We start from the raw sequence: 23421 nt of genomic DNA, 5'->3' as shown, positions 1-23421 counted from the left end.
CTTGGGTGTTGGCAGCAGCAGCATGAGAGATGGCATGAGAAGGAATGGGAGGTCTTAGCCCCCGGTATCTTCCTCATCTTCATGTCTCAGCTCTACCTTCAGTTTAGTGTTTTGAACAAGAGCGGCCAAGTTTGGTGTAGGGAGACGTCTCCTCCTGATGTTATCCCTTGGGTCATTGAGTCACACAGAAAGCAGAGGACCAGGGCCCATCTCCGTGCTCCTTGCTCTGTTCCCTGAAGGCTGCTGTGAATCCAGCCGTTGGGGTTATCAGAGTCCCATGGAGCCGCTCGGACCGTATTGGATAATATTATGGCAAGGTGAGGCCACTGGAGAGCCAGGGAGTAACTTATATCTTCAGGGATATCTTTAGGCTCGGTTTTAAGGGGTAATTAGAAATAAATGGTTATATAGAAAAGCGGTCTCACTTCCCTTTGCTAAGCTTTAAGCAGTGACTTGCAAAGATCAGGGCATTTTTTCTGTAACTATTGATAATTTATGTTGCACTCTTGACTTTGAAATTTCATTCCGGTCAAGAGCTCCGTTCTGCAGTGTAAGAACTTAGCATTGACACCGACCTCTTGCTTTACTGGAAAACACATAGCCTGAATGTACCGGGGGGAGCTGGGGAAAGGTGGCCAAGGAAAATACTGGAAATATTGCTAATGTGCCTTTTGTAGATGGAGAGCAGAGAGAATGGTGTATTAATTGCTGTCAATACCCGGGAGCAGCTTGAACTAGAGGACAGTGCTGGCGCACAAACAAGTGTCAGGTGAAATAAGAGAAAACCTGGTTTTTGGACATCGTGGGCAGGTGACAGTTGCCTTCTTTCTGAAGCTGTTTCTGCAGGAGCTGAAGCCAAAACCTCTTGCCATGACAGGGCTGGATCGTTCCCACATGCAAATGTAATAAGGGTCTGTGAGGGCTGCAGCCTGGGCACGATGTGTCCCTTGCTTTGTGCTGCTTTAACTGAGCCCCGAATACCCACGGACTGCGAGGTCAAACGGGGATAAGGAGCTGAGGGAATCGCCCCGTCTCTGTTCTATCTACGGCTGTGTAAAAGGAGGGAGATGCTGCAAGTGAAGAGCGATTGAATAGAAAAGTTGCTTTTTTTGTTTTTATTTTATAATATTTTGGAGGCAAAATGCTTGCGCCTTTAACCTGATGTTATACCTGCCTGTTTAGCCTTGAAGTCAGGCTGGGTGTTGTGGGAATGAGAACTGGTTTTGCTCAACTGAGCAAAAAGCTGTCCTTTTGTCCAGGATTTTTCACTTTTCCAACAGCAGCATGCAGTGCAATGAGCAACCCGCCAAAGGAGTGCAGTTATAGCTACCTGAACACAAGAAATCCTCTGGGAACGAAACGTGCACTTTTTTTGATATATATCCTTATTATATGTATATGCGTATTTATGTCCTGCAGATGTTCTGAAATTCATAAACACTCCAGAGTGGCAAAACTTAATTCTCCTAAATCCTAAGGCGCGTTTGCAAGTTCAGTTGCAGTGGATATATAATTAAAATGGTAATACTATTTGTTAAAAGAAAAATACTTAAATAATTCATTCTCCTGTTGGTTACGAGGAGTGTGCTTAGGCTCAGCAATTACATGCTAAGTAAGAACAGGGTCTCCTGTAATGACCTTGGGATAATCTAACCTTTGATGGTCCCATCTCAGGGCAGCTGAGGCTTTCTGCATAGTTTACAGACCATAGAGTAATTCATACCTATGAAATGCCCCTTCCAGCCTTTTGACGTAGCTGGATCCTTGCACTCACAGCCTTCTCTTTCCTCCTGGTGTTCCTGGGTCCAAGGACCAAATGAAGGTCACATTTCCAGGGCTACCACCAACATTATGGGCTGGAGAACCTGTGCCGGGCTTGCTCAAGCCTGGTCTTGAGCCTTGAGTTCCCCCTTGGAGCAGCTTTCCCAGGGTGGATGTGTGCCCAATGCAGTTCCTGAGTGTTAATCAGATAAACAGTGGTCATGGTTTGGGCTCCTTGGCCTGGTTTTTGCCGTTTCTCTGATTTTTTTGGGTCCCGGCACTGCTGGGGTCACCGCCACATCCTGAGCATTTGGAGATCTGGCCATGGGACTTCTCCAGCTTCGGGCTGGTGAACACTGTTGGTGTTGAGGGTTGAGAAGACATAATTGAAAATCAACCCTGCTTAATTTTACTTAATATTGAGTATAGTAATAGCTCTTGAAAAGCCGTCTTTCAGGGAAGGATAATAAGGATATTAATGAAAACAGGTGAGGAGAGGAGGCCCTTTGTTTGCTCGCTGCATTATTTGATCATTGTCAATCAGCTGGGAACTACTCGGAGATTATTCCGGGGTAGTTAATAACATTGTTTCTGTGATGACTTCAATGACTGAACCTTTCTTCCCTCCTTTGCTATGATAATAACCACTCTACTCGCTCTCCTTCACCGGCCTATTGTGTGTGCTTCAGTACATGAAGGAACATTATTAAATGTAGAGGTTTCCTCCAATTAAGCCATTGGCAAAAAATTGCTTGCCCAGTAATTTGGGGATAAGTATTAGAGGAAATTATATCTTACATAGTGAATTATGCTTTTCCTGTTGTATTCCCACTAAAAAAAGAAGTAATAAAATGATATAAAAATAAAGCAATGAGATTGCAGACTCTCAAGCATTTGGGATTAGATGGTGCTGGAATTGCAGCTGCTGTAATTGGCCTTGCAGTGTGCAAGATGTCCTGCCCTTCGCTCTTCCTGCTCCTGTTCAGTTCCCCTTCCCTCTCTGATCTCCCTTCCGGCTCCCATCTTTGCCTTGCATAAAATTACCATTTCTTCAGGGATCTAAACGCGGAAGATTTTAAGGTTTTTTATATCAAGAGCAAACCTTTGTTTTCTAGCCTTGCCCTGGGAAAAGAAAGAAATGATTTCCTGCGGAAAATTCCGAAGCAGGAAAACTACATCCTGGAAGCTCACCTGTAATTGAAAGAGTTGCTGTGAACATTGAGGGAGCCGCGTTTCCTTCAACTTAGTGTAACTTTGCTGGAACGATGGCTTATTTAATATATGTCCGGTTGCTTAAACCTGCTGGGCACAGTCAACGAGCTCCCATCTCCTGTGAGGTTGTGCATATTGCCCAGTGCAAGAACCACAGGGAAAAGACACCGCATAGAAGCAGGTTTTAGCAAGCAGTGCTTAGCAGGTGGTGAAACGGAGGCAGAAATCTCGTGTCTTTGTGGCTAGCCCAGTTGCTGTGAGTGAGAGGTTGCCTCGCTGATTGCTGCTACCCTGCGTGATAATCCCCAAATCTGAGGTATCCGTGTCCTTCCTCAAAATGCCTCGGTATTTAAAAATCGGGTGCGTTCGCTAATTGCTCTCATCTTATAAATTAGGCATCTATTCTTGGAGGAGACTCTAATAATCTATTAGAGCCTGACTAAACAGCTCTTCTGCAGCGCCTAGATAACCAAAACAAAAACACATCTTTAAAAACAACGCAAAGCCTCTTCACTCTTTATCTTAATGGAAATAAACCTAATCAAAAGCCGGTGATTAATGCATCTCTCTGGGGTTTCTCTTCTGGCAGAGATTAGAGATTCGCAGAGGCTGAAGCGGCTTCAATAGTCAGGTGTGCCGCTGGGCTGAGCGCCTGTGTTTGTACACGCTCAGCTAGCTGCTAAAATCCAATATTTGGATGAAGATTCTTCTTTTGGAGAAAGAACAGGCAAGCATTCAACGGGCGCTCCAATATTTACTAATTTATGTGTGCAGAGATGTCCTAGAATGCCAATAAAGTTGGCGCTTCGCAGGAAATGCGTTTGAAATCCTCATTAAGGAGCGACTGTTGCATTCATGAAGCAACTTGAAAGCATGTTTTTAAGCAAATCCTTTCTTGGGAAAGAAAAGCGACGCTCTCCAGCAACCTCGCTGCTTTCTCAGGCTTGGGCAGCCGTCGCTTGCTGCTTGCAAAAAACCAGAAGTTGAGAGGGGGGAAGCTGAGCTCAAGTTTGACAGGGTTACCACATCTTCACTGCGTGCCGCCGCGTCCTGAATTCTGATGCGGGAGCCGTCTCGGGCTTCCAGAAGTGGCCTGACAGCTTCGCTGGCTGCCTCGGGAGAAAGATGAGGAAAGAAAAAGCCTCGTCGTTCAACTCGGCCTCTGTATCAGAGCTCCAGAATGTTTAATTTGTTTTCCTTCGTTCCTAGGAGGGGGAGTAATGCGAGCCGGGGTCATCCATCGCTCCCACAGTAAGAGGTGGAGAAATTTTAATACACGTGTTTAATCTGGCTAACTATGGACTTGCCAGTAATTCCCATCAACCAATCCAGCTTTATGCTAAGGGAAAAGAGATTGAGGTATCCGATGCACAAAGCTCCCCACTCATCATGTATTAAATGAACATGAAAAATTCCTGGTGCTGTTTGATGCACACAAAGCCTTTCCTGGGATCTTTGTGGCCGGCTTACTGGAAGTGCTGGGTAATTCTGGATTAATTGGGAGCAAAACCGCTGCTTTTGTCCTGTGCCTTCTCCCGTGGGACTTGCGATCGGCCCCTGACCTTGAGTGGCCCTCGTGGGACGAGCAGCCCTATCGACTGCTCCTTGTTGCAGATGTAATGTTGAAATTCCTCGTGACTTCCTAAATACCTGGCCAGGCATAGGTTTCCCCTGGCTAGTGAGATGTCAGCTGTAAAGGCTGGGTTATTGCAGAATGGAGAGTCTAGGTCATAATATTACTTGGGTTAAATAGCTTAGAATTTATTATACACCCTCTGCGCACTTAAAAGTTAGGTGCTTCCTAAGCAGAGATCTTAACAGAGAAATTACATTTCAGAAGAAAATGTTAGGAGGACCCTCAGACATAGACATAGGCCTAATCAGCTTCTGCATTCATACGACACTTTTGAGCTGAAAAACAGGTATGAATGTGTAGTAGTAGCTGATAAGTGGCTTCCTTGACAAATAAGGTTTTAAGAGATTACATGTGAGCTTAAGTGTAGCTCAGCCAGTATGAAAAAGTATTTGAACGTCCCTTTAGAAGCTATATTTCAAAATGTGAAAGCAAAATCAATCATGTTATTTTTCTATTATCTTTATGTTGCCATTGCCGTAGTATTTTGGTTATTTTTATTTTACGTTTCCCTTCCCGCGTTGTGTTTTCAGCAATACTTTGCAAAATGAGTCAAGATAAACAATTGAGAGGATCTCCGTGTTCTTATCCATCACCATTACTTATACATTATTTATGGGCTTCCTTTGCAAATGCCAGATTTGGACATTGATCTACAGTTTAATGGATTCTACGCTGGCATTTGTTTTGTCTCTAAGCCTTCCCTAGGCCCTTCCCTAACGTATCGTATAATCCTGGTGCTCAGCCTGATTTTCTGCGGCTATGCGGGAGCATGATTTCTGTGTGAGACTAAGTAAATAAAACAAATAGGCAGCCCCTTCTCCTGTGTCCCTCTCGTATCCCAAGGCCCACGCTTGGAATAACGCAGTGTGAAGACTTAACGCCAAGGAAACAGAACTTTGGGGAAAGCAAAGTTGCTGAACCCAATTCCGTGACAAAATCTTCACCTAAAAATCTCCAAGGACTTGGAGGGAAAGATGCATCGAGCTGGGTACCACTTGGAATTTGAGGAAAGTTGGGTAATGTTCAAGGCATTGATCTGCTGCTCCAGAGGCCGTTCGTATTTTGTATTCAGATTTACAAGGCAGGTGAGGGCAAGGGAAGGGGTGAATGTCTTCGCCAGTTGTCCGAAATGCTGAACTCCCAGCAAAACTCCCAGCCAGTCTTTTCTTTCCATTTTCCTAATTCTGCTTAAAACAAACCAGAAGACAACTCTATACGTACATACAAATTTAGATATTTATCTATATATTTAGTGACGACTCGGAATCAGAATTGCAGGTTTTTTGAATGATGCATTTTTTGCAGTTCTGTGGAAACTCCGGTTATGATACAACATTTGCTTTGGGTCAGGCACCAGAAAGATGTTTTTCTTGGTCTACATCCTGGACTCCAGCTCTGAGCTGCAACTGAGGCTTGTACTACCTATCCCAGCAGCTCCTGATGCTCAAAAAGGGTAAATTAGAAAATCACCCATGACTTTCTGGCCATGCTCAGGAACACCCCTGGCTGAATTGCGTGGCCATCCTCAAGGTGGTTGTTGTGACTCTCTGGAGAACTTGCTTAAAGTCAAGTCAGTGTCGACTTTGCAGTATTTCCCTGCGATGAAAACTGGAAATAAATGTGGCTTGTTTGGCCTTGCCGAGTTGAAAGCAGATGTTAAATGCCATCAGAAAAGTGAGTAGGGGATGGGGTGTTCACACTAACCCGAGGTGTGAGAAGCTTCTGAGCCAGCTTGCGCGGTGGTAACTGTTCACGTTGGTTATTTTACATGTAGCTTTGCTGGGGCCTTCTGCCTTTATTAGCGTGCAAGAGAAGACTGTGCACTTGGGGAAAGGCTTTTCCCTTTGTATCCTCTGGAAATCTGACTTTCCTGTGGTTTAATACAACGGGACAGAACGCAGAGCTGGGGTTGGGGGCTCCTTGCAGTCTAGCTCCTTGCATGGAGATCACCAGGTGTCTGTTGTCCGCTGGCAGCTGGATCACACAAGGAGCCTCCTGGTGCTTCGTGAAATGGATATTCTCTTAAAACAGAGCTTAGGTTATTCGCAGCAGGTGGGATTAGCAGCGTGCCCTTGGCTTATTGCCTGGGTGACACCTCGGTGACACCTCCGATCCCCAGCTCTGTGAGACGTGCAGTGCGCTCAGGTTGCTGGAAGCACCTGCGTCTGAATCCCTGCTTTGCCTCCTAAGGGAATACATGGATACTTTGAGTTTCTGGGCATTGATGCCCATTGATTTTTCCATGAAATGCTCTAATTTTGGGGGCGATGCAGCTTTCTCGCCCTGTTATATCCTGGGTGGGAAGCGCCCGGCGCTGCTGGATGCTGCTCCCATGCCCAGCTGGGCAGCGCTGCCTTAATCCCTGGGAGCAAAGCAGCAGCTTCAGAAACCTGGGGCCGGGAAGCGGGTAAAGAGCTTGCAAGCAGGCCAAGTAATGAGCCGTGTGAGCCACAAAATAGGGCTTATCAGCCCCGGAGCCACGACCAAGCCGACCAAGCCGTCTGCGAGCGATGCTAAGAGGAGCTGGCAGTGTTTACGAGAAGCATGAGCTGCCTTAATCGGTCATCGATCCGCTGTTGTGGACGGGCTGATCATGTTCTTGCTGCTGTTTTACTCCTTTTTCCCTGAATTTGCTGCAAAAGGCGATTGAGGTCCTGGGTACCTGGGTCTTGTCTCTCGTTCCCCGCTGATGCTTCTGAGAAATCACTACCTTTTCCCTGGTTTTGGTCATTTTGAGCTCCCCTCACCCCCTGCATCACTCCTCGGCTGCAGGGGCTCGGCCATAAGCGTGGGGCAAAGGGTTTCTGCTGAAAGTGATGAAATTTGTAGCATAAATGATCAAATCGGGAACAAAACTAGCTGTGTGCGGGCCCACCTCTGCAGCAGATTTGGAGCTGGGCTACCTTTTACTTTGAAATGTGGTTTATCACCATCTAGGGACAATTTACTTTCAAGCTAAATAATAATAATAATAGGAGGATGTTTTCCCTGCGCAGGGGAAAGCCAAGCCAGTAAGAAACTGTTCTATGGAGTAACGCGCCTGCCATAAACCCTAGGGGAAAAGATGCTTTACCTACAGGATGGGAGAGTTTGGGAGAGAGACGCATTAAATCACAGTGAAATTAATAAGCGCTTTTTTCCAAGCATTTCCCGACCATGTGAGGCAGGAGCAGGGGGATCCGTGTCATCCGAGCAGATGTAACCTGTGCCTTTCAGCTGCCCCTTGCAGCCTTCGAAGCGGAGCGCGTGCTTTGCCTGCGAGATTCCCCTTTTTGCTCGGGAAGAAGCACCGCTCCTCGAGGACCGAGCGCGGGAAAGCTCCTCTGAAAACGCACGCGGATGAGGAGTGCTCCTCTGATAACTGTATCAGGCTGCGTCCCGTGGCTCGACAAGGTTCAAAGCACCTTGGGAGGCTTTACATTTGTTGGGTATTAATGCATTTTCTGTCTTTTTTTTCCTTCTTTTTCCCCGCTAGAAGCGTGCCCTTTCTTATTTCTGCACCTGGTAGCGAACAGGACAAATCAAACGAGCAGACACCTTTGGCTCTTGAATCCTCAGAAGTGTCTTCTCCTCAGCTTTGGAGCAGCGAGGCGTGCGATAGGCAGGTTTGATGAGCAGAGTGGGAGTTTCAGCCTTTCCTTCAGGCAAATCCATACGTTCCTGCACGCGCCAGTGCCCAAAGAGCTTTGGGAAGCCCAAACGTATGCATGGAAGCAGAAGTACTGGGGGAACGTGTATCTGTTTGCTCTCCTGCTCTATGGGTCCTACAGCAGCAAGTTGCATCTCAAAAACTAGGAATGTAACAGGGAAAAGCAAGGCAAAGCTGGCCAGAATTTCCCAGCCAAAATGATGTTGTAACGGAGGGAAAAAACCCTGCAAAATCACAGGTGACAGCGAGGAAGTCTGGAGGTTGCTAAACTTCTCCTGGTTTCCTCTGTGGAAGCTTTCAGCTTTCAGTTTGTACAGATTGGGTCACTTAGAACACTGTTGTTGTAAATCTGAAAGATTTTAGGTGATTTCAGTCCTTTTGGGATTAACAGAGCCATTTTTTCCCAGTGAATACCTGCTTTTACGGAGGAGAGCGCGATGTTGCAGGGCTGATGGAAACCGCAAGGCTGGAAAGGACCTTCTGGCTCTTGTCAAAATTCTGGCCAAAATGTCATTTCTGTCAGATAAATGGCACAAAGCACAGCCTCTGGGTGGGGGGATGCAGCTCACGGTAACCACCACCAAAAATACAAATTCTGTCTTCTCTTCTCTACTTTTCTGCACTGGAGCAGCCCAAGATTTGCTGGGGAGCATTAGCATAATTTAAGTGCCATGCTGAATGAGGGCCTTTTCAGGTGGACTTTCTGCATGGCAAGAAGTAAGGCGAATCCTAAAAATAGGAAATGTGATTATAAGTGACAAAAATTGGCAGGAAGGACTTGGTCAGATGCAGTTTTGGAACTGCTTTCATTGCTTTTTTTTTTTTTTTTTTGACATGATTCCAAGTCAAAAAGTCCTTCTAAATTAATTAGAGCAATCATAGGGCTCCTGGATTATCAGTAATGAAATAGAAGTCATGAATATAATTTTAATATTTTCTGAATTCTGAAGAAGGCTGGAAAAGCCAGCTTGAGGAGATCTTTATGTACAATAAAAAATAAATTCCTGCCCAAACCGGCTAAGCTGAGATGTCTGAAAGCAAAGAGCTATCATGAAAGTGCCAGAAAGCTGCTGATTATAATGGAATCAGTGTCCCAGGGTATAATGCAGCTCTGCACTTAATATTGAGCTGCTGAACCATACATCTCCACCCAGCTCAACTCACGGGGTTCTCATCAAAGTCCTGTAATGACACCGGGCTCTGTTTGGATGCCAAGTGAGTGTTGAAATAACTCCAGTGCTTTCCTGGTAGCTTCAGCAGAGTGTGGAGCTCGGGCTGCATATAAGCCCTTCCCTAACGTATAGATTGCCCAGGAATAACCCTTCCTTATGTGCATCTCCATGCTCAGTGATAACATCATGAGCTTTGCACTCAGTTTTATGCGTGCAGATATTTATGTATGCGTTAAGTACACATGTGCCAACGTGTCCTCTGTTTCCACCAGAGGTGTTTTCCAGGGAATGGCCTCTTGCGCCGTGGTCCATCCCTTCAGCCTCAGCCCTCAATATCCTGTGCAAAACACTTGCTAGGACGTGGTTGTCTTATCTCCAGCGTGTTTCACCATGGGGGGTTCTCCTTGTGTCGTACGGAGACCTCATCACTAGCTTGAACTGTGAAAATCACCCTTTGATGATGTATCTTCTGTATTTGCTGTGAATTTCTGCTCAAGTTTAATAAGACTGAAAAACAAACCATTATTCTCTAGTTTTTTAATTTTCTATTGCTCATAATGTGTTTTATTTCCTGTGTCTCTTCCAGTCCATCAGAGAAGTGACGGGCTACGTGCTGGTGGCGTTGAACCAGTTTGAGTACCTGCCCCTGGAGAACCTGCGCATCGTTCGGGGGACCAAACTCTACGAGGACAGATACGCCCTGGCCATATTCCTCAACTACAGGAAGGACGGCAACTTCGGACTCAGGGAACTCGGCTTGAAGAACTTGACTGGTAAGTGAGACCCGAACACACGGTGGGTTGGTCACCAGGAAGAAAAATCAAATTTTGCCCAAATGTTGTTGCGTTCTGTGAACAACAGAGGAATTGGGAGCCACTGGCAGCTGGACACGCTTGAAAGACTGGTCAGTGCTTGATTTGCTTCCCTGTTTCTTTTTTTTTTCGCTTTTGGTTTCCAAATGTAGTTTTTTTGAGTATGGATCAATAGCTGTATGTGGCTTTCATGCTCAGAGTGTATTTGAAACAGAAGTGATTGCTGGAAAAATAGACAAATTCCGAGTTTTGAGAAGTGAGCACAATGGTCCCCTCGCCAGCCTTACTTGTTGCATTTGCCTTGCTCCGGGTGCACTTTTGTACCCCTCCTGCAGAAGATGAAGGGGTTATTTTCCGTTCTTGTTGCTGTCTGTCACCATCGCTGCTGCAGTGGTGGGAGGCAGACTGTACATTTTGCTGTGCTCCATTTCAGAACTCCCTTTTCAGAGGAAGAAAGCCCATATACAGAGAGATGCTCATTTTCTGAAGGCCAGATCCACATGTTGGTGTTCATTTCTGAACTGGGGGCTGAATCATGGTATGGGCTATATCAGAAATTCCCTCCTCCCAGCAGAGGATCCACAGTGAGTGGTATCTGGGAGGCGACAAGTTGGCTAAATATCCCCAGGCTGCTCTGGAGTACGATGCAAACAGCAGTAAATGTCTCTTGACAGAATCTTATTTTGCTCGGGGTCCCTCTGACAAGAGGGTCCCCGCTGTGCTGGCTTCCCCTTTGGCGCTGGTGACCACGCAGGGCTGTTTCTGCAGGTGGCTGCATGCAGAGCTGCTCGGAGCTGCACCTGAAGGTGCAGGGCAGGCAGCCTTCTGTGCCTGACCTCCCTTCGCTCTTGGCTGTCCTCCTCCCTCCTGGACAATTTTCTAGTAATATTGTTTATTCAGGCCATCATACTGGTATCAGAGCACTCCTAAGGTCTCTGTAGCCCTCCCATCTACTTCTTTTCTCTCTGTCACTGTCATAATGCAATTTCTTCCTTCTCTTTTTCCCACATTTCTCCCAATGCTTCTGATTTAGGGTGTTCATCATGGCTGTGTCTGCCTGCACATAGCTTAGAGCCATAGCATCATGCGCTAATGGTATTTCTTGGTTCTTTGCACACCTTTTCCTGTCTGTGGGTCTCAAAGTGCTTTACAGAAGGTATTAGAAGGGTCAAGGTGGTTCCAGAGGAACCATATGGCCCACACTGTGGGTCTCCTGGGTCTCGGGCCATTGCTGCTCATGGCCTTGCTTGCAGGTTGCAGGGAGAAACCCACTTCAGCTCAGCTGAGCCCATCTTAACAGGAGCAAATCACATCCGCTTCATCCAAGCAAGGTGTTTACGGAGCCTCCCCATGGGATTCCCTGGCTCAAACTGTATTGTTGTCTCCTGGAAGGAAAGTGCCCTGATAATATTAGCTTGCCTCCACGGAGCCCTTAAAATAGCTTCTGGGTGCTGAATGTAAATTCTGGGTGCAGAATACCCTTGATGTTTTCTGGGTAGCGTGTGCCGGGGCTCACGCCGCCCTAGCAGCTGTCCCTTGACCATTCTGTACACTGGTTAACTTGCACCTGGCTGTTTTAACCCGCGACCTGCTGCTTTTCACAAATGTCTCTCCCTGGAGCATATTCCTACTTAATTTATTTTCCTCACACATCCTTAGCCTGAATAGCTGCATAAAAATACCTGGTGGCTGTGGGAGATGCTGCAAGGCCGTGATGGATCCGCTCTGCCTGCTTCTTCTCCGGGTGGATCCATCACCCCAGATGAGCATCAGAAGCCAAGGGTGGGTTGGGCTTCACGTGAGATGAAGCAGCCTCTGTCGGCCTCCTTCCCCAAAACCTCTGGTCTGCTTTGGGTTTCAGGAGATGGGCTTTGCATGGTGCATCTCTGCCATGCACAACCTAACTGCTGCCATGCACGTGAAGAGCCACCTTCCCGGGATTCCTGGTGTGTTCACAGAATTTAGGGCAATTCTGAGCATCTTTGTGCAGGGTCTGGGTGATGGGATCCTCGTGTTATATCTACCCAGCAGAAACACCAGCAGTAACTCCCGTGCTGTGTACATGAGGGAGCTGCTCCCACCTGTAGCTTATGCTCAGCCTTGAGCAGAGATGGGGTTGCAGCCTCCCATCCTGTACCACCACATTGCCTTCAGCACGCTGCTACCAGCTGTGCTTTTATTGTCAGAGGTGTCGGTCGGGCTTTCATATGTAAAAACACCAGTAAATAGTTGATCTTGCTTGCCGGCACAAAAAAAAAAAAAAAAAAAAAAAAAAAAAAGTGTAAAGGCACTGAATTTTATGCCACATGTGAGATGCCACCCAGCTGCTGGTCCTCGCTGGTGGGCACAGGTCAGGACCCGCTCCTGACGTTGTGGTGACACTTGCAAAACATCCCGCCTGTCACAGCGAATTTCTTCTGAGTTTTATAAAACCTGGGTTGGTGATTGCCCAGAAGTGTCACAGCAAACAGCCACTGAGCTCCTGGTTTCCCCTGAGTGAGGATGAAGAGCGGAGATCTGTCACAAATGATGCATCTTGGAGTGGGCAGCGAGGGCCTCCTCGCCCCTGCCGGCCCCAGGGACAGAGCTTCCCCTGTAGGTCTCTGTGAAACCCTTGGATTTCTTGATATACTGGAATAAAATGAGCTTAGCAGGGCTCATTCCATAGCACAGGCAAGCAGGGAATTCTGCAGTTTTCCTCTTGACTTGATTGGCAAAATTGCAGGTGAATGTTAAATCAGGGCAATGGAGGTTCAAGTGAAAAATGCGTGTTAGAGCCCAAAGGATCTGGTTAGTGGTAGTGGGGGAATAAAAAAGGAGATGAAGTTGGATGGGAAGTAAGACACATTGGAAAAATTTCTTTATTAGATTAGAAACTGAGCAGTGTTCATTTCCCATTCTCCTATAGGTTGCTATAATTTCCTCAAGGTTTTCTAAGCTTGTTTTGCAAAACAACTTTTAAAAATCACCTGAGCATTTCTGTAGTACAATTTTTCTGATCACTTCCGCAACATTTCTGATTCCTTTCCCTCACTCCTGCCCACGTGGAGCTTGGATGCCCATCCAGGGCCCGAGCTCCTCCAGCGCCCCGTGGTTGTGCACAGGGTGTTTTGGTGCCAGGGATGAACCCCCAGTGTCACTGCCGTGGGGACCAGCCCGTGGGGACCCTGCCTGAGACCTTTCCTTGCCCCAAATGCCTCCCACAAGGGAGGGGACCCCCGGTGCAGCCAGCCTGGAACGTGCCGCTGGGCTCCTTGCCCCCAGCCACGCTTTGTGGGGAACTGGGAAGAAAATGCTCCGTGTGCTTGGCCTTCAGCATCCTGCACAACTGGTGGGCAAGGCGGCGCATCCCAACCTCTGAGGCGTGTTGCTAGGATACCTGCAGGAGTCAGGAATTTGGTTCCACATCCTCATGGCACCCGCTGCCTCGCGGGAGCCACCGTGTCCACCAGGCAGCTCCTCGATGGGCTCCCAGGGATGGGACCCTCTGAACTGAGGTCCTCAGTCCCCAGCTAGCCCAGAACGGCTCGCAGGGAGCATCAAGGTGTGTAGTTCTGTTGTGCATCCCATTGGGAACAAATACGGATGGCGAGCCCCGGGAGGTTCCTACTTAGGAGTTTATTATGTTCAGTAACAAGAGCCGGGTTTTGTTTTCTTGCCTCCGTAAGGCTGGGATTTTACACGTGGTCTCTGAAGGATTCCAGTCTGCTGCTGTCGTGCTCAGTGATATAGCTCGGGCCCTTGGTTTTTGCAACCTGCTGATCACCAGCTTATGCTCGGTTTTATTTATTTCCAGGCGTCGAGCTGTTTTCAGTTCTGTCTCTAGTGCTGGAAATGTGCAAACTCATTTGGAAGGATTACAGCGAGGAATTTAAAGGATGAGACGGGAGGGCGGCTCATAAGGATTTATTGCTGTTTCCCAATTGGAAATTCAAAGGATGCTGCAGCGATTTGGGGTGTATAACAAGGGAAGGCTTTTTGCTGGTGCTCACTTTTCCCCCCAACTCCCTGCCAAATATTTTCATATGAGCTGTGAGATGCAAATACTCCTTGTTAAATGGTCTAGTGCAGCATATGGAAAGTAATATGCCCAGAGTTAGTGGCACTGTGCAGCAGAGCAGGCTGCATCCTGCAGCCTCTGCTCCACCAAAGCAGGGCTTAAGATCCTGGGCTGGAGAAACGAAGTCACATCCTCAGCTGGTACAAATTTCCCTAAGTTTTTCCATAATTTTTTCCATAATTTTTTCCCCTAATTTTCCTAATTTTTGACTTTTATCATAATGTACTGAAATTCAAATGGTTCCTTGCTTTAACAGATAATTTAATCCACGCTTTAACTTATAAGTTAACTAAGGGAAAGTCCTCAGTAATGTGAGACTGGACTTTTACCACTGAAAAGCGTTAGTCCAGATGTCCCCTCAGGCTGCACCCAGCCGCGCTGCGTCGTCACCTGGTAATGTCAGTGTGTAAAATAGCGTCGTTCCTTCCCTGTTTTTGCCAGGTCCCTGCGGAGGTTCTGTGTGTTTTTGGAGCAGGGATCCCTCCGAGGAATTCTGGCTGTGAAACGCCCGTTAGGCCTCGCTCAGCGTGGGAGATGGGGACAGACACAGAGGTGCTGAGGGCCCTGCCCGCCCCGGCGCCTCCTCCTGCTCATCCGCTGTTAGAAATTCCAATCCTTGCTCCTCCGCCCGTATTTCTTCCTCAGCCTGGACGGAAGCATTAATTTCTGGGGCCGGCTCATTGTTTTTGCTGCCGGATTTATTGATTTTCTTAATTCCCTCCGACAGGCTGGCGAGGAATGTGGCGCTTCCGTGGAATAACGGCAGCCCTGCACGTGTGCTGCGTGGGGACCGGGCCGAGAGCCGAAATAGCCCAAACTTCTGAGGTGATCACGGAGCAGGGAAGCTTCCGACAGTGCAGGGAGGGCCGGCTCCTCCCAAATCCTCCCACGGGAGCTCCTTGTACCTGTGTCCGAGGGCAGGAGGAGAGGCCGGGCGCATCCCAGATGTCCTCACTGAGGTTATCACACACTCTGCTCCCATCCCCGTCACGCAGCCCGCTGCCTTTTTGGATGATTTTTGACAAAACATTTCCCTTTCTTCTTCTTTTCCTTCTTTTCTTTATTTTTTTTTCTTGATTGAAAAACATCTGTTCCCTGGCAGGGAGATTTGCTGCGAGGCGGGAGTTGTAAGTCTAAGCGGAGCAGCGTTGGAATTGTCAGGGCACCATCGTTTGAAGCATTAAAAATGAAAGCATATGGATTAGCACGTCGAGCAACTCTTTATGCCACCTTCTATAAATTTTAAACAAAACATATTGAAATGATTTGACTTAATTGAAGCAATAATCGGATCTTTTAATGGCTTAGACCGCGTTTTCCCTTCCTTTGGATTTCAGGTTGACAAAGTGTCAGATTTTGGCTTGCTTAGGAAAGCAAGGAAAGGAAAGAGCCTTTCAAAACCTGGAAGATATTTAGAGGCTGCAAAAGCTGCTTCCTGTTGAGATTTCACCCTAGTATCAGTCGCAGGATCCCTGTTTTTCCGTGGGAGTGTTTCCAGTGGGATACAGCACCACAGATAAGCGGCTCGGCTGCTGCTTGTGGAGCAGATGTGTCCGCGTGGGGTTGGGGCCCCTCCTTGGCAGGGTGAACTGCGTTTTGTTATTCTGTCCCAAGCTTCTTGCTGCTGTGCTTGAACTCATCCCAAGCTGCCAGTTTTGGATGGCTGTAGGTGTCCCTGGAGCACAGCGCGCGTGCCTCTGAGGCTGCACTGGATGCAGAGCTGGAGTTTCCGGGCATCTCCGCTAATTCCTCAGCAATCTGGCTAGCTCTGGGCTCCCGGTATGTCGCTTCACGGCGCAGCCTCGACGTGACAGCGACTCGGTGCGTTAGCGGCGACGGGACGCAGGCTCTGCTGCTGCTAAGAGGAGACTGGGCCGGGGGGAAGTGTTGATGCCTTGAAAGCAGCACCAGGGATGCGCGGGGTGCAAGGGCATCCTCCTCCTCCTCCTCGGTGCGTGCGGGCAGAGGAGCCCAGAGGGACGTTTTAATGGCCCTGCCTGCGTAAGGGCTTAATCCCAGGGGTGCCCGGTGGCCCCGGGAAGCCTCTCCGCAGCCCCAGGCTTGGGAGCAAGGCGTGCGGCCGTGCTGAGCACGCTGCTTGTCATTTAATATGCAGGAACATTCAGCTCCCCAAATATAGATAATATTTTTGCTGTTTGAAAGGCTCATTAATATCTTAACATAGCCGCCGTTTTAGTCTTTTTTTCCTTTTTTTTTCCTCCTTTCACTTGAAAAGAAGCGTTCTGTACTAGAAGCCAAGCCTTGAAGTTGGGGAAAGGAACCCAAGCTCGGCTGAGCAAGCTGGACTAAAGCGCTGGGATGAATGAGCCCTGCTCCCTGCTGTCCTCATTCTGCTCCAGTTCCCCCTCGGGCTGGTAGCAGCGCCTGCAAGTAAACGTTAGTCTGTTAATTTAGCCTCTGGTATAGATGGGGGAAAAAAAAAACGCAAAAATCACATAATTGCCCTCATTGTTTTGTCAGCGGGCCCGCTGATCCCACTGCTTGGCTGCTGAGGAGGAAGCGGCGATGCCGGCCACGTCCCTCTTGCTCCGAGTGCATCCCGGTGGCTGCTGCCACTCCGGAGCCGGGGCCGTGTCCCCCTGCCAGGTTCTGCTCCTTGCCACGGACACGGGAGCTTTGCCCACCTTGCAAGGCTGTTTCAAAGCTTCTCGTTCCCGTGTGCCTCGCCGCCACCAAGGCAGGCATGGCGCTGTAATCCAGTTTAAGGATGACCAATGGAAAAGGCTTATTTTGGGTTTAACTAAAATTGCTCCTTAGCTCGACGCCTTGAAATGAAGCAAACCCCATGTGAGCGTAAGCTTAAATCCTTTTACAAGTGGTTTGTATTGATTTAGCCTCCCTCAGGAACTCACATGAGCTAAATTGATGTCTGTGCACTAAGTTAAGTGCATGCACGTGGGATTTCATACCTGCTCCACTGGGTTGGCCTCCAAACTCATTTCAGTTAAACCCAGGTAATGCCAGGGTGAAGATCAGGCCCTGCTTACTTGTCTCTACTGCTTTGACTTGCAGTTACAGGAAAACTTAGGGGAAAGTAAATGTTAAATAAATCAAGGGGAGAAGGTATCTCTTGCCCTGCTCACTGTGATGCCAGGGAATTGGCACCCTACGAACGTTGCCTCAAGATTTGGAGTTGATAAGATGCTGGCATTGCCCGAATGTCTCCACGGCGGACGCCGTTCTGCCAGGCAGCAGTTGGAGAAGGTTGTTTATTTGATGGGTTTGCTCCCAAGGGCACTGTTAGCTGCCGTCTGGGCAGGGGAAGGAAAGCAGGAGACTTAGCAACCTACTTTCCTGCCCTGGTGCCTAACGCCTCCGAAAGCCAACGGGAGCAGTTTGGAGCCCTTTAGCGAGTGTTTTATCCCCTCTTCATAAAGTGTGTTTTAGCTGGGCTCGAGCTTTGCTTCTGTTTGTCCTTTATAGGAGAGTTTCTTGAGGGATTCGGCGGGCAGATTCCTTTATGTTTCCGCCACCTAATGCTGAGTGCCAAACTAACAGCTTCCCTCGTGAAGACTGCAGCCAAAGCTCTGCACTGCTTAGCAGGGTGGAAAGGCGTTAAAATAAACCTGGCCTAGGGCCTGGCGTGGCAGCAAGGGCCATGCTTTCCCATGTGTCCCCTGAGGATGGGCTGTGCAGGTTGATGGCAGGACTTAGTGCAGGTCCATGGGCTCCTTGGGCTCGTGCAGTGTCAGTCAGCACTTGGGCCTTGGTAGCTGCTGCTGTCCATGTTCTTTAGGCTCACACCAGTGGGCTCAGCCTTCCTTCTGCACTGGAGTCCTGGGGGTTGGTGCTGTGGTGGCTCAGGTGGGGGGACAGTGTTGAACCACAGCAGCACCGTCTTTTGTAGCTGTGCTCTTGGTAAGCATTACACTTCCCCGTGCTCGGTCCCTCCTGGGTGGCTTTCTGGATGCTGTGGTGCTGGGCAGTGCTGCCCAGTCCCCCCGTGCTGCTCCCAGTGCCCGTTTCCAACACAGTGTCCTGCTCACTGGTGTTGCCAGCAAGAAATAACAGCTGGGGTAGCGCAGACCCCCTTATTCCAGCGGGAAAGGTTCAGTAAATGCACAAGGAAGCTGCTGAAGGACTGAAGCTGATACTGTGTTTTTCTTGTTGCCGCCTTTGTGGTATCATCTCAGCACATCTGCGAGCAAGGTGGTAAAACCGAGCTTTTTTAATTACACCTCGCCCAGCAAAGCCATAAAGCAACCAAAGCAGGCAGCCAAAGAGCAGGGGCGCCAGGCACTTCAAGGTAAAAACAGGGCAGGAGCAATCGGGGAGTCACTCGCAGCTCCCCAAGATGATTTTTGCAGTTCAGAGGGGTGAGATAGCAAGCAGCTATTGCGGGTTTCCCTGTTATGTTTATGCCTGCTGTGCTGGGGAGGCTGTTAGCTCTGTCCTGTCCCGGCTGGAGCCGCTGGGAATGCGGGAATTTGGAGCCCCGCTCGTGGCCAGGCTAGGGACGAGCGCTGCTGTTCCCCCGGGGGGCTTGGTGCGTGCAGGGCAAGGGCTAAAATCCCCTCTCGTGTTCCTGCCTTCCCAGAGCTCCAAGTTTACCGAGAAACAGAAGAGCGAGAATATTGAGTCCCCGTCGTTCCGGAGCTTGGGTTGAGCCTTAGAGAGGCTCGGAGAAATACCCAAAACTTCTCTGAATCGCCTAAATCCTGTGGCTCTGCAAATTGGTCTCAAAGCTGCGGGAGATTTAACTTCTGCCCGAGTCTTAGAACAAGAATAAATTCCACTTCTCCAGGCTTTCTCCAAACAAAGAAATGGATTTATTCAGTCTAAATGAATGGATAGGATAAAAGAAAATATTTCTGTTTTGTTGTTTCTCTAAATGTGTCCATCCATTCTTTTAGCTTACCAGCTTTCGTATATGTTATTTCTAATATGGTAGTTTTGAGCCTGACCTTCAAAAGCAGCCAAAAACCTGAAACCCTGTTTTCAGAAGACAGCGAGGGCCACATTCTTAAAAAGGGAGAACCAAATCTAACCCAGATCTGTGGAGTTTAGCCATCCAAATACCCTTTGCAATGCGACGCTCTCAGAAGCACCAGTTTGGGAAGGGCGCACACGCAATCCTGAAGATTTATATGCATCTAGAATATGCTATTATGATGCATATAGAATATGCTGTTGTGTAAAAGAGGCTTAACAGCTTTTACATACGGAGCTTGGAGAAAGTTCATTTGAAGCTGCCTCCTGGGGACTTAGGTGGCAATTTCTGTGATGGTCTGAGAATTTCAGCTTCCATTTAAAAATAAGATTGTCCTCTAGACATCACAAATGCGGCGGGAAAATTAAAAATACGGAGCCTGAATTCTCGAAAGCGCCTTCAGAAAAGAACACTGGTTATTTTTAACGTCTCAGCATTTTTCAGTCGTGGCTTTTTGGGGGCTGAGTCAAGATTCTGGAATGCTTGGGGCTGGCAATGCCGCCTCTTTAAAAATAGCACGTCTAGCAAAGGTGAGAAGAGCTGCAGGACTTTGGCCTCGTCTGGTGCTTGCAGGGTGGGCTGGCATGATGCTCTTTTCCTTTGAGAAGGCCCAGGTACTTGCTAGCAATTGCACGAGTCATTTCTGTTTCTGTAAATATTTTGTAAATGATGAAGTTTTATGTTGCTGGCCGCTTTCCAGGCAGCGCTGCCTGTTTATTACAGGCCACGCGTGGGAACGGAGTCATAAACAACCTCTTACTCCGTTTGGCAAAAGCAGAACACTAATCACTTTTATATTGGCTCCGGTAAATCCTGAAAATGTAAATGTTGTGGGTTAAAAATATGATAATAATGTGCTAATCCGTTTGGTGGTCAGTGACCATTTTAAGCTGTTCCATCTCCGAAGGAGAAATCGCCGGGCTCTGGATGGGAGGCTGGACAGTGAAGCAGGGGTGCAGAGCAAACCCTGCGCTGGGAACCACACGCGCGTTTCCCTGACTATTGCAGGTACTTCCCAGGTTGCTTTATCCTCAATGGGAGATCCCCCTTTGCAAAGCGAGCGTTGTTCTTTGGGAGCCCGGAGCGTGGGAACCACCCAGTGCGTGGAACAGGGAGTTGATTAAAGATTAAAATAGCAATGAATGTTTCAAAAGGGAGTATACTTGGGTAATTGATTAATTGGTGCGGTCTAAGCTACTTGCAGAGCATTACATTCATTCTCTATTAAATCAATCTCTGTCTTCTGTCCAAGCCCGGTGACTAAGCGCTGAGAGGCAAGAACAACTTAATAAAGTCATTGAGATTGATTCTGCTCGCACGTGGGAGCTGCTCAGCCCGGGATCCCGCGTGCAGCCTGCTGCCTGTGCTGCATCTCGCCTGCGTTTCAGAAGTTGCCTTCCTCCTTGCGGGGAGGAGGAGGATGCACTTAGCAATGCTCCTGCCTTCCCGTAACCTGCTCCCGGGATTCTCCCAGGTTTGTTGCTGCGGGGTGCACTGGGGAGCCCCAGGGGTGCAAGGAGGTCAGCAGACTGAGGGAAATGTCTCTAACAGATGGGAAACTTTGTGCCCTTCGTGTGCTGCTTTGCTTTTTCCTCCAGGCTTTTCCAGGTCCATGCTCTCTCCTGCTCTTTGCTGCTGTGCCAGCTTCCTCTGGTGCCAGACCTCACTGCATATATAGAATATATTTATATATAATACACGTGTGCTGGGTGTTTAAAGGTGGTAGAATAGCTACCTGCTGCTTGCATAAGACTTCAACCTGTCCAAAATACCCAAAGGAAGTGGGAAAGCCCTTATCCTGGGAATACTTGTTGGGTCTGTGACGAGTTGCTGCAATGAGAGGCAACCCCTTGGCTGAACAGGCAGGGGCTGGGGGCAGCTGGTCCTGCAGAGCCGTCCCCAGGGAAGCAGCAGCTTCTGTCACCGGCCAGTCCCCTTGTACAGAGTGGAAGAGGAAAGTGGGCGCTGGAAGCGAGGCTCTAAAATACAGTAGTAGTTACCTGGATATTTACAGGGGCAAGTACATGAGGGTTTGCAGAGCCAGGACCCAGAGTGATTTGTCTGTTTGCCAATAAACCCTACAAAAATTCAGTTGGTGTGGATGAATATCTTTTATTTTGATGCCTAAATGTGGCCTTTTTGGAGGCTGGCATTCTGGTACCACTTTGAAAAAATATATTGGAGCATGAGCTTTTTATTTCCTATATAGCTCAAAGCGCTCCCCAACCCCAAAGATGCTAAGTGTGAGCTACTGTTAGCACCCAAAAACTGTCTCTTGACATGAAACCTCAGAGTTGAGAGCACTGCACTATCATAAATATAGAGGTTGGAGGCTGCAGCGTTGCATCGACACGGCTCCGTGTCAGCAATGAGTGGCCTGATGGGCACGTTGGGGCAGCGCTGCTCTGTATCCAGAGCTACAGACTGACCAGCCCTCGGGCCCTTCGGTTTCCACCACGCTCAGCAGAAACCTGCTGGAAGGAGGTACCAAACAGCCGCTGTTTGTACGGCCCAGGTTCTTGCCCTGGTCTTGGAGAGCCCGGCGAAGGTGCCGCTCGTTAACAGCCCCGGGAAGCACGGGCATTCCTGTGCCTCACTGCAAATTATCAGGTCACGTTGCTGCTGCTGTTTGCGACTGTTTACTGGGAAAATACAGATTCTTGATGGCTTTCTCTTCCTCATCAGCACGGTATAAATATGTTTAATAGCATCACAGTAAAACATCAATTCCAGGAACGCTTAGCACCAACATTCAGAGCGAGCTGCTGCTTTTTTGGTGCTGCTGCTGTTTTGATTTGTTTTTATAGCACGGCTGCTAGTTTTGGTTGGCTTACCTACTTCCCCGCTCTCTTAATTGATCGTTGTATTGGTTTATTATTTTAATTGGGACTCCAAGCTGCATGGAAACACGCGAAGGAGCCCGTTCCCTATGCTCAGGCAGTCAAATCTTTTCTTTAGGCGAAAGTCTCTAGCACTCTCACTGATAGTTTAGCCCTGATTGGCGAGAGCAATTCACCAGTGAAGTATAATAAGGGAAAATGTAATAAAACATCACCAGGCACTGCTTATTTGCAAGTGTTCGGTGGAAAATAAAAATATTGTTTTCATAAAGCCGGGGTGGATGAGGAAGTCACCTGGGCACGTTGCTCCCCGGATTTATGACTCAATAAGCCAGCCTGTGTGCTCGTGGCCACCCCAAGTCCTGAGGCCGTTCAACTCACCTGTGGTTTGCAGCGGCACGGTCGGATGCATCGGGCAGAAACTGGCCCGAGGCTGCTGAGATGTTGGGTGCTCTGGTGGGCACCCTTTTGCCATGCACCCTATGGCAAGTTACGTCTCTATTGTGCCTCTTGTTGCCTGATTTTTGCCAATAAAAGCTACTAAAAGCGGCTTTTTACCTGCCTGAGGTGCCTCGCGTGGGCCTTGCTGGGCGTATTAGTCATGGTGATAGTGTGTGGCCCTTGCCATTGTCCCTCTTAAGCTCTCGGTGACAGTGAAGGTCTTGTGTTGGGTGGGAGAAGGCTCCTTCCTGCTGCGAGGGCTGCACAAAAACACGCAGGTAACAGGTACAAACCAGGCCTCTTTCATTGCCATTCCTTCACAGGAATTTCCTTCTTTTTTTCCTCCTTTTTTTCCTCTCCTTTCCTTCTCTTGCAAATATTCACAGGAAAACAGAAAAAGAACCATTTCAATGAAGCAGCGTAAAGAAAGAGTAAGTATGGCTGGATCAAAGGGATTACAATTTTGCGAATGGGTCAAAACTGGCTTGATCCAATGCCGTCCCGCGGCCAGCCTGATATGTTTGAATGCCCCTATCTCCGTGTGCAGCCTCATCTCCAGAGGAGGCCCAGGTGCAGCATCCCTGCTCACGCGGGCTGCTCGGATCCCTGCCGGGGCGGCTAATTCCCGCGGCGCGTCCCGGTGTGCCGGGATAGCCGTGGAGTTGCAGGGGAGTGCCGAGGAAGGGACGGACACTCGTGCTGCGGCCGCAGGCACGGCTTGGTGCCTCCACCGTGGAGGACGGAGGCCCCTGGCCTTCACTCCTGGTGTTTGGTGGGTGTTATTGGTGGTGCAGGTCGGTCTCCCCGAGCGGCTCCCTTTCTGAGGGGCTGGATAGCGCCGAGGCGCTTGCTCTTCCAACAGGGGACTTTCTTCTGCTCTTTTCTTT

The 23421-nt window shown here is 48.6% G+C and overlaps 1 protein-coding gene across 1 annotated transcript in view; it reads left to right on the top strand.

Moving 5' to 3' along the window:
* Window positions 1-23421, top strand: part of ERBB4 (erb-b2 receptor tyrosine kinase 4) — a 230684-nt gene that overhangs the window by 26713 nt on the left and 180550 nt on the right. Inside the window, 1 exon segment of the mRNA XM_026048458.1 lies at window positions 10017-10203. Within this exon segment, the coding sequence (XP_025904243.1) occupies window positions 10017-10203 (187 nt within the window).

The sequence above is a fragment of the Nothoprocta perdicaria genome, unplaced genomic scaffold (genome assembly GCF_003342845.1).
Source record: "Nothoprocta perdicaria isolate Ctin4 unplaced genomic scaffold, notPer1 scaffold_11, whole genome shotgun sequence".
NCBI classification, from domain to species: domain Eukaryota; kingdom Metazoa; phylum Chordata; class Aves; order Tinamiformes; family Tinamidae; genus Nothoprocta; species Nothoprocta perdicaria.
This window is presented reverse-complemented; position numbering and strand designations above follow the sequence as displayed.